At 40.9% G+C, this 12,856-nt stretch overlaps 1 protein-coding gene across 3 annotated transcripts in view; it reads right to left on the bottom strand.

The window, feature by feature from the left end:
- PAK5 (p21 (RAC1) activated kinase 5) overlaps window positions 1-6,624 on the bottom strand; it is a 105,303-nt gene extending 98,679 nt beyond the window's left edge. For 2 of the 3 annotated variants that reach the window (XM_072140472.1, XM_072140473.1), the window contains exon 1: window positions 6,449-6,624. In XM_072140472.1, the coding sequence (XP_071996573.1) occupies window positions 6,449-6,572 (124 nt within the window). In that variant the 5' untranslated portion in view covers window positions 6,573-6,624. The remainder of the gene's footprint in view (window positions 1-6,448) is intronic. The other variant, XM_072140476.1, reaches the window with a different exon arrangement.
- Between the last annotated feature and the right edge of the window lie 6,232 nt (window positions 6,625-12,856).

Here is a 12,856-nt window from a genome sequence, read left to right as displayed (position 1 = left end):
CCATGGATAACGAATATAAGAAGATTACCACAGTCACGGTGCCTGGATCTATGAGTAAGTGTCCCTGGTTTATCATGATGGATTTTGGTGGTAGATGTGTTTTTTATTCTGCTGTCCAGCTGGCTTCTGTTATCTATCAGTAATGTACGGCTTCACTATAGAGCTTCCTATAATAGACATGGCCATATCTCAGATATCTTAGATTTCCTTAGTTATTTCCTTCCCATTCTTGTACACTTATGACATACTGGATGCCGTTCGTACAGATGCCTGTGATGTCTGTGACCTCCCTAATTTCCGTACCGTCAATATGCAGCCTTGAGTTGTATACGTTTTGATATCTATAGCATGTAATGGATTGCTCAGCTCCGCTTGGCAGACAGTATGCTTGAGTGATTCCTGGCCAACACAACGTTTCTATGTCATAAAGTCCAAGCATTGAATTATTTACAAGATGAAATGATGAATATGGTACATACCGGCAGTGCTTGGAGTCCGGGGACAACTACTCTCATCCTCCCGTCCCGTACGAATGATGCTATCAAAGATGTCGATTGTCAGATCACAATAAATATCACAAAAACAGGATTTGTGGAGCCTGACCCTGATAATCTGGAGCCATCTGTTCAACTTAATAGTCGCTTCTCATCACCACGGAAACAAGTCAAGCGCGCTGTCAAAAAATGAATGGGAGGCAAGAGACAACTCGGGGGCTTCCAGGCAGCCTAGAGAGATGCCTACAATCCATATGAGCATGTGGGAGCGCTGCAAACAGTGTAGGGCGGCCATATGGAGCTCTGCTTAACCACAGGACTGCCTGGAAACTGCTACAAAGTAACAGCAAAACAAGAAGACTTATTTTTTATGAATAACAAAAGTAAAGCGTCGCCACCTTAGGCTACATGCACACACATGTATGGGGGACGTATATACGGCCAACATATATACCGCCAATATACGTCCCCCATACATTGCTATGGGCTCACGGCCCTGTACGGGAGCGGTACGGTGCAGCACATGTGCGGCACCGTAACACTCCGTAGCCAGGGAATAGATAGGACATGTCCAATCTTTTCCCGTGTTACGGCGCTGTGCGCCATATGTTCCAATGGAGAAGGGTAGGGGTGAGCAGCGCTCACCTCCTCCTCCTCTCCCCGCGCGCTGCTGTGTGCCCGCCGTGCTACAGTACGACGGGCAACTGCAGTGTGCATGTAGCCCTATGGTCCTCAAGACACGAAGGTCAGTCCCAGTGAAGTCTACAAGACCTTCTATGATCAATGATAGGAAATAGATCACAATTCATAAAAGGTGAATAAGAAAAGAGAAGCCATAGATGTGCAGTGACTGAATGAACGGACGATTATCTAGAAAGGAAAGGCCTCGAGCCTTGAAGGAAAGTTTGATAAACTTTCTTCTTCTGGAAGTTTGACAAAGTGAATAAAGAGGGAGACGTTTCTTATGGATGGACACAACACCAGGTGTAATATTTTGGATAATGCAAATCCCCCCCCCCCCCCTACAAATTAAAGGAATATTAGGCATCAATTTAGATTCCACTGAACAATATGCGCCAGAATTATTAAAAGGTCAGAACCCAAAAATTAAAGGAGTATTTCCACAAAGACAAGATTCTTAAATATACTCAGGATAGCAAAATAACACATTCTCTCATTCAAAATACAGCATTTCACAGATATAATTCCAATCTGTCTCCAGCAGTCCTGGTGTATACAATTTTGATGGCCCCTGGATCTGACCATAAATCTTCTGACTATGGTCAGATTCTTTTCATGAATAGCTTCTCTTGTCTGCACACTACAGTGCTCTCTGCCTCCTGCCCCTCCCCCCTCCATTACAAGACCAGCTCAGACACAGGCACTTCCTGCCAACAAGCAGCAGGTGCAGAGACTAGTCTACAAGTAGATAAAGGTATTTATACAGAATGGAGGCATATAACAGAGCTGTCTCTGTATGTTATAGGTGAGTAGCAGAGATGAGAGTGACTTTGTGTTTTATATCCATCTCATGGATCTCATGATCTCTGATCTGTCTCATCTCTCTTTTTTTATGCGTCAGATAATAGTACAATGTTCAGAATTTAAATGAAAGTGTAGATAAACCCTGTACACTGATAATCTAAGCACATTATCAGCACACAGCACCTCATAGCACAGAGGAATAATGAAGTCTATGCTTAGAGAGTCCCAGCCCAAACTCTGGAATTTTACAATAGGAGCTGAAACAGCAATAAGACTGACACCCTTCTTTTAGCTTTTAGGACTCTATGGGAACATGTCACTAGCAGTATTTGTGAAAATATCCCATGCAACGTAGCGGCAAGCTGGAAATTTTTTTTACATATAATTACGTATAATTTCCTATACACAAAATAAGGGATAACCAACTGAGGGTCTGACTGATGGGAGACAAAGATCACAAGATAATGGGTGGAGTGGCTGGACGAGAAGGTGTCCTGCCACTCCATTCAATGTTGGAAATTGTGGAACACAACACAAGGTTATCTTTAGGACTCCCATTCACTGTCTATGTAAGTACTGGAGTTACCTGAGCACAGCGCTCAGCAATTTCTGACACTCTCATAGGGGGAGATTTACCCTTATGACCTCACATGGATTTACACCGTCTCAGAACTGGTGACAAACTTCATGCCATGTGGATATCATAAACCAGGATTCTATCCTTGTTCTAACAAAAACTTCCATGTAAAGGTTCCGCAAAGAAATAGCAATGAATTAGTTCCGAGAATTAGATCACTAATCGATCTGTACATCATGTGATTACTCTGACTATATGGGGAGGGGTGCCCACCATGCCAGTCGATGCTGGGGGCAGTATCTTTGTAATGTTGAAGAAACATCATGACTTAAAGATGATGGACGACCAGACAGCGCTGAGATCATGAAAGTGAAGACCTCCATTTGTTCCAATCCATTACATTTTTAAACAATTTTAAGCAAAAAACACTCATTAAATATAAGTTCTTTATTCATCGTCGTCTATAAACTTTTTCCAAACTTTACTTTAGTCTCCTAGTTACTTTTTAAGATAATAGGTGGTTAACAGCCGATATGGCTTCCATCACACGAATAGTTACCCATCTTACCTAGAGCAATGGATGGTGAGTATACCCAGTAACCGATCAGTCCTGTATGCCTCTACATCAACGGGCACATGTTATGCCCCTGACACTGACTGTCATCCAGCTTTCCTTAAAACTGAAATCAACTAAGATACTATGGGCATATATTACAGGGGCAGAGAGGACATGAGCATATATTACGGGGGCAGAGAGGACATGGGCATATATTACAGGGGCAGAGAGGACATGAGAATATATTACAGGGGCAGAGAGGACATGGGCATATATTACAGGGGCAGAGAGGACATGGGCATATATTACAGGGGCAGAGAGGACATGGGCATATATTACAGGGGCAGAGAGGACATGGGCATATATTACAGGGGCAGAGAGGACATGGGCATATATTACAGGGGCAGAGAGGACATGAGCATATATTACAGGGGCAGAGAGGACATGGGCATATATTACAGGGGCAGAGAGGACATGGGCATATATTACAGGGGCAGAGAGGACATGGGCATATATTACAGGGGCAGAGAGGACATGGGCATATATTACAGGGGCAGAGAGGACATGGGCATATATTACAGGGGCAGAGAGGACATGAGCATATATTACAGGGGCAGAGAGGACATGGGCATATATTACAGGGGCAGAGAGGACATGGGCATATATTACAGGGGCAGAGAGGACATGAGCATATATTACAGGGGCAGAGAGGACATGGGCATATATTACAGGGGCAGAGAGGACATGGGCATATATTACAGGGACAGAGAGGACATGAGCGTATACAACAGGGGCAGAGATTACATGGGCATATATTACAGGGGCAGAGAGGACATGAGCATATATTACAGGGGCAGAGAGGACATGAGCATATATTACAGGGGCAGAGAGGACATGAGCATATATTACAAGGGCAGAGAGGACATGGGCATATATTACAGGGACAGAGAGGACATGGGCATATATTACAGGGACAGAGAGGACATGGGCATATATTACAGGGACAGAGAGGACATGGGCATATATTACAGGGGCAGAGAGGACATGAGCGTATACAACAGGGGCAGAGATGACATGGGCATATATTACAGGGGCAGAGAGGACATGGGCATATATTACAGGGGCAGAGATGACATGGGCATATATTACAAGGGCAGAGAGGACATGGGCATATATTACAGGGGCAGAGAGGACATGGGCATATATTACAGGGGCAGAGAGGACATGGGCATATATTACAGGGACAGAGAGGACATGGGCATATATTACAGGGGCAGAGAGGACATGAGCATATATTACAGGGGCAGAGAGGACATGGGCATATATTACAGGGGCAGAGAGGACATGGGCATATATTACAGGGGCAGAGAGGACATGAGCATATATTACAGGGACAGAGAGGACATGAGCGTATACAACAGGGGCAGAGATTACATGGGCATATATTACAGGGGCAGAGAGGACATGAGCATATATTACAGGGGCAGAGAGGACATGAGCATATATTACAAGGGCAGAGAGGACATGGGCATATATTACAGGGACAGAGAGGACATGAGCGTATACAACAGGGGCAGAGATTACATGGGCATATATTACAGGGGCAGAGAGGACATGAGCATATATTACAGGGGCAGAGAGGACATGAGCATATATTACAGGGGCAGAGAGGACATGAGCATATATTACAAGGGCAGAGAGGACATGGGCATATATTACAGGGACAGAGAGGACATGGGCATATATTACAGGGGCAGAGAGGACATGAGCGTATACAACAGGGGCAGAGATGACATGGGCATATATCACACAGGCATATATGACCATATATTACATGGGCGGAGAGGACATGGGCAGAGATGACACAGAGATGACAAGAGTATATATTACATGGGCAGGGATGACATGAGCATATACAACAGGGGCAGAGAGGACATTGGCATATATTACACGGGCATATGACCATATATTACGTGGGCAGAGAAGACATGTGCAGAGATGACACAGAGATGACAAGAGTATATATTACATGGGCAGGGATGACATGAGCATATACAAAAGGGGCAGAGAGGACATTGGCATATATTACACGGGCATATGACCATATATTACGTGGGCAGAGAAGACATGTGCAGAGATAACACAGAGATGACACAGAGATAACAAGAGTATATATTACATGGGCACAGATGACATGGACATTTATTTCATGGGGAGAGATGACATGAACATATATTACATGGGCATAGAAAACAGGGGCATATATTACATGGGCACAGATGACAAGGGCATATATTACATGGGCAGAGATACCATGGGCATAGAAGACAGGGGCATATATTACATGGCATATATTACATGGGCATAGATGTCAAGGGCATGTATTCCATGGGCACAGATGACAAGGGCATGTATTACATGGGTAGAGAGGACATGAGCATATATTACATGGGCAGAGATACCATGGGCACAGATGACATGGGCATATATTACATGGGCATAGAAGACAGGGACATATATCACATGGGCAGACATACCATGGGCAGAGATACCATGGTCATATGTTATACGGGCAAAGAAGACAGGGGCATATATTACATGGGCATATGTTACACAGGCAGATATGACACGGGTATAGACGCAGGTAACAACCTGCTGAGTACTACCTAAAATAACATACACAAAGACAACGTAGCAACAACCTAGAACATACAACTACAAGAAGATTCAAGATGGGCCTAGCACAGGGAGTCAGTGTGCAGGGTATGTGCCAGGGGGCACCAACAAGTTACTATCATCAGGCAGCGAAACACAAGCAGCCAAGTTACAAAGATGTAGAGACAATGACAATGATACAAAGTGTTATAATAACAGAGACATAGGATGACAGTATACACTGTATATACACTGTGTATGGCAGGGAAGTGGGCAGAGCAGTGTTGTGCTAGTTTGTGACCTCCAGATGATGTGACAGATGTGTTATATGGAGTACCAGGCCTGGGAGAAGTGTGTGGAGCTGGGGAGGGCACAGGGCTGGGGGCACAAGGTGACTGCAGCTGGCACTGGGCAGAGGTCACATCTGTGCAGGAGGGAGAGTGACGGCTCACACTCCAGGTAAGTAGATGATGTATGAGCACACTGTGGCTCCATGCCAGGGGATGCAACAAAGCCCCACCGGAGGGGGCACCGCCAGGATGGCAGGAGGCGCTGCCATAGCATCTCATTACCAGGGACATGGAGAACAATGGGCGGCAGCTGCTGCAGGATGCGGCGGCAGGAGGGAGGATGCTCCGCGCTGCTGCCTGGTGCTGATGCTGCTGCAGACAGGACACTTACCCGCTGCCGTCATGAAATCCGCGGCATCCCGCCTGCTCACTCGCCTCTCAGCGCCATCTTCCCGCTGATCCCCGGGGTCCGGGCATGTGCCGGCCCAGGCTGCTCGCTCCCGACCCACAGCCATCCCACAACGGGGGAGACACAGGCGAGAGTGCGCGCCCCCGACACCGGGAGCGCGCGGGGGGAAGAACCGGGAGGCGGGAGCTGCGCGACACCGTCATCATAACACCCGAATATCATCTTAAATCTTGACTGATATAAACATACATCATACATATATACTGGTATATGATGTATATACTGCACCATACTGATACATATATGCTAGTATATGATGGTATACTGATATATACTGGTATATGATGGTATATACTGCACCATACTGATACATATATACTGGTATATGATGGTATATACTGCACCATACTGATACATATATACTGGTGTATGAAAAATATATACTGCACCATACTGATACATATATACTGGTATATGGTGTATATACTGCACCATACTGATACATATATACTGGTATAGGAGATATATACTGCACCAAACTGATACATATATACTGGGGTATGAAAAATATATACTGCACCATACTGATACATATATACTGGTATAGTAGATATATACTGCACCATACTGATACATATATACTGGTATATAAAAATGTATATTGCACCATACTGATACATATATACTGGTATATGATGGTATATACTGCACCATACTAATACATATATACTGGTGTATGAAAAATATATACTGCACCATACTGATACATATATACTGCTATATGGTGTATATACTGCACCATACTGATACATATATACTGGTATAGGAGATATATACTGCACCATACTGATACATATATACTGGTATATAAAAATGTATATTGCACCATACTGATACATATATACTGGTATATGATGGTATATACTGCACCATACTGATACATATATACTGGGGTATGAAAAATATATACTGCACCATACTGATACATATATACTGGTATAGTAGATATATACTGCACCATACTGATACATATATACTGGTATATAAAAATGTATATTGCACCATACTGATACATATATACTGGTATAGGAGATATATACTGCACCATACTGATACATATATACTGGTGTATGAGATATATACTGCACCATACTGATACATATATACTGGTGTATGAGATATATACTGCACCATACTGATACATATATACTGGTATAGTAGATATATACTGCACCATACTGATACATATATACTGGTGTATGAGATATATACTGCACCATACTGATACATATATACTGGTATAGGAGATATATACTTCACCATACTGATACATATATACTGGTATATGATGGTATATACTGCACCATACTGATACATATATACTGGTATAGGAGATATATACTGCACCATACTGATTCATATATACTGGTATAGGAGATATATACTGCACCATACTGATACATATATACCGGTATATGATGTATATACTGCACCATACTGATACATATATACTGGTATATGATGGTATATACTGCACCATACTGATACATATATACTGGTATATGATGGTATATACTGCACCATACTGATACATATATACCGGTATATGATGTATATACTGCACCATACTGATACATATATACTGGTATATGATGGTATATACTGCACCATACTGATACATATATACTGGTATATGATGGTATATACTGCACCATACTGATACATATATACTGGTATATGATGTATATACTGCACCATTCTGATACATATATACTGGTGTATTAAAAATATATACTGCACCATACTGATACATATATACTGGTATAGATGATATATACTGCACCATACTGATACATATATACTGGTATATGATGTATATACTGCACCATACTGATACATATATACTGGTATAGATGATATATACTGCACCATACTGATACATATATACTGGTATATGATGTATATAGTGCACCATACTGATACATATATACTGGTATATGATGTATATACTGCACCATACTGATACATATATACTGGTATATGATGTATATAGTGCACCATACTGATACATATATACTGGTATAGGAGATATATACTGCACCATACTGATACATATATACTGGTATAGGAGTTATATACTGCACCATACTGATACATATATACTGGTAGAGGAGTTATATACTGCACCATACTGATACATATATACTGGTATATGATGTATATAGTGCACCATACTGATACATATATACTGGTATAGGAGATATATACTGCACCATACTGATACATATATACTGGTATAGGAGTTATATACTGCACCATACTGATACATATATACTGGTAGAGGAGTTATATACTGCACCATACTGATACATATATACTGGTATAGGAGATATATACTGCACCAAACTGATACATATATACTGGTATATGGTGTATATACTGCACTATACTGATACATATATACTGGTATATGATGTATATATTTCTGTATACTTATACGTATATACTGGTATCTTATGGTATATACTGCACAATACATATATACTGGTATATGATGTATATACTTCACCATACTGATACATATATACTGGTATATGATGGAATATACTGCACCATACTGATACATATATACTGGTATATGGTGTATATACTGCACCATACTGATACATATATACTGGTATATGGTTTATATACTGCACCATACTGATACATATATACTGGTATATGGTGTATATACTGCACTATACTGATACATATATACTGGTATATGATGTATATATTTCTGTATACTTATACGTATATACTGGTATCTTATGGTCATAGACATATAATGGAGTCTATTATCCGGGGTAAGGGACCGTCCCTTTACCCTATTATCCGGGGCAGGAGCTACCCGGGTCACGCAAGTTTAGATTATCCACATGGGTAAGCACTTTATTTCATCTATATTCCAATAAGACATCTTTTCTCAGGTTATAGGCATGACCTGTTTACCTATATATACGTGCACAATACATATATACTGGTATATGATGTATATATTTCTGTATACTTATACGTATATACTGGTATCTTATGGTATATACGTGCACAATACATATATACTGGTATATGATGTATATATTTCTGTATACTTATACGTATATACTGGTATCTTATGGTATATACGTGCACAATACATATATACTGGTATATGATGTATATATTTCTGTATACTTATACGTATATACTGGTATCTTATGGTATATACTGCACAATACATATATACTGGTATATGATGTATATACTTCACCATACTGATACATATATACTGGTATATGATGGAATATACTGCACCATACTGATACATATATACTGGTATATGATGGTATATACTGCACCATACTGATACATATATACTGGTATATGATGTATATACTGCACCATACTGATACATATATACTGGTATATGATGGAATATACTGCACCATACTGATACATATATACTGGTATATGGTGTATCTACTGCACCATACTGATACATATATATTGGCATATGAGATATATACTACACCAAACTGATACATATATACTGGTCTGTGAGATATATTCTGCACCATACTTGTACATATATACTGGTATATGATGTATATACTGCACCATACTGATACATATATACTGGTATATGATGGTATATACTGCACCATACTGATACATATATACTGGTATATGATGGTATATACTGCACCATACTGATACATATATACTGGTATATGATGTATATACTGCACCATACTGATACATATATACTGATCAAAACAACAGGAGAATCAGGAAGGGAGATGAAGGTATCAAACCTATATACCAAATAAGTCCAGATCCATGTGGTACGTAATGGCGTGTGGGTCGGACCGGTATGGTGAGTAACACACCAAAGAAAGGCTTCCCATAAGCATGCACAAAAACAAAAGGTACCCCTTAATTGAGGGACAGGGAAAAAGGGGTAAAAGGAAGCACTATGAAAGACCAAACAGAGTCTGAATAATTGTGGTAAAAAATACTTTATTGATGGCTATTGAAGACATAATGATAAAAGCAGGATGAACATCCTCAGACAATGCTGAGGGGGAATGACAGTGCAAGGCGGCGACAACAAGTGAGACATTCGTCACCCCGGGCAGACATAGGAGGAATTACACATGGACAAGGTATACACATGTAATAGGTAAGGACAGATGGTACATATAATGAAGGCAACAGGTGTAAGGTAGCACACAGTTTCTTATATGCATAAACATAGGTAATGTGCACAAGCAGGTAGAGATAATGCCTTACCAATGAACAAAAGGTGAGATGAAGTGGACCTCCACTGTCCGGGATGGCGATATCCCCAACGTGCGTTTCGGCTCGTAGCAGAGCCTTTGTCTGGGGGTCCTTGCACTGTCATTCCCCCTCAGCATTGTCTGAGGATGTTCATCCTGCTTTTATTATTGTGTCTTAAATAGCCATCAATAAAGTATTTTTTACCACAATTATTCAGACTCTATTTGGTCTTTCATAGTGCTTCCTTATTTCCCCTTTTTCCCTGTCCCTCAATTAAGGGGTACCTTTTGTTTTTGATACATATATACTGGTATATGATGTATATAATTCTGTATACTGATACGTATATACTGGTATCTTATGGTATATACTGATACATATATACTGGTATAGGAGATATATACTGCACCATACTGATACATATATACTGGTATAGGAGATATATACTGCACCATACTGATACATATATACTGGTATATGATGTATATACTCCACTATACTTATACATATATACTGGTATAGGAGAGATATACTGCACCATACTGATACATATACAGTGCCTACAAGTAGTATTCAACCCCCTGCAGATTTAGCAGGTTTGATAAGAAGCAAATAAGTTAGAGCCTTCAAACAAGAGCAGGATTTATTAACAGATGCATAAATCTTACAAACCAAAAAGTTATGTTGCTCAGTTAAATTTTAATAAATTTTAAACATAAAAGTGTGGGTCAATTATTATTCAACCCCTCAAACCACCAGAATTCTGTTTGGTTCCCCTAAAGTATTAAGAAGTAGTTCAGGCACAAAGAACAATGAGCTTCACATGTTTGGATTAATTATCTGTTTTTCCAGCCTTTTCTGACTAGTTAAGACCCTCCCCAAACTTGTGACCAGCCACATACATGGTCAACATGGGAAAGACAAAGGAGCGTTCCAAGGCCATTAAAGACAAGATCGTGGAGGGTCACAAGGCTGGCAAGGGGTACAAAACACTTTCCAAGGAATTGGGCCTACCTGTCTCCACTGTTGGGAGCATCATCCGGAAGTGGAAGGCTTATGGAACTAATGTTAGCCTTACACGGCCTGGACAGCCTTTGAAAGTTTCCTCCCGTGCCGAGGCCAGGCTTGTCTGAAGAGTCAAGGCTAACCCAAGGACAACAAGGAAGGAGCTCCGGGAAGATTTCATGGCAGTGGGGACATTGGTTTCAGTCAATACCATAAGTAACGTACTCCACCGCAATGGTCTCCGTTCCAGACGAGCACATAAGGTACCTTTACTTTCAAAGTGTCATGTCAAGGCTCGTTTACAGTTTGCTCATGATCACTTGGAGGACTCTGAGACAGACTGGTTCAAGGTTCTCTGGTCTGATGAGACCAAAATCAAGATCTTTGGTGCCAAACACACACGTGACGTTTGGAGACTGGATGGCACTGCATACGACCCCAAGAATACCATCCCTACAGTCAAGCATGGTGGTGGCAGCATCATGCTATGGGGCTGCTTCTCAGCCAAGGGGCCTGGCCATCTGGTCCCAAAGCACACAGCCAAGAAAACCAAGGCCTGGTTCAAGAGGGAAAAAATCAAGGTGTTGCAGTGGCCTAGTCAGTCTCCTGACCTTAACCCAATTGAAAACTTGTGGAAGGAGCTCAAGATTAAAGTCCACATGAGACACCCAAAGAACCTAGATAACTTGGAGAAGATCTGCATGGAGGAGTGGGCCAAGATAACTCCAGAGACCTGTGCCGGCCTGATCAGGTCTTATAAAAGATGATTATTAGCTGTAATTGCAAACAAGGGTTATTCCACAAAATATTAAACCTAGGGGTTGAATAATAATTGACCCATACTTTTATGTTTAAAATTTATTAAAATATCACTAAGCAACATAACTTTTTGGTTTGTAAGATTTATGCATCTGTTAATAAATCCTGCTCTTGTTTGAAGGCTCTAACTTATTTGCTTCTTATCAAACCTGCTAAATCTGCAGGGGGTTGAATACTACTTGTAGGCACTGTATACTGGTATATGATGTATATACTGCACCATACTGATACATACACTCACCGGCCACTTTATTAGGTACACCT

The sequence above is a fragment of the Engystomops pustulosus genome, chromosome 3 (assembly GCF_040894005.1).
Source record: "Engystomops pustulosus chromosome 3, aEngPut4.maternal, whole genome shotgun sequence".
In the NCBI taxonomy this organism is placed as follows: domain Eukaryota; kingdom Metazoa; phylum Chordata; class Amphibia; order Anura; family Leptodactylidae; genus Engystomops; species Engystomops pustulosus.
The sequence above is the reverse complement of the archived record's forward strand: the minus strand, read 5'-3'. Positions and strand labels throughout refer to the sequence as shown.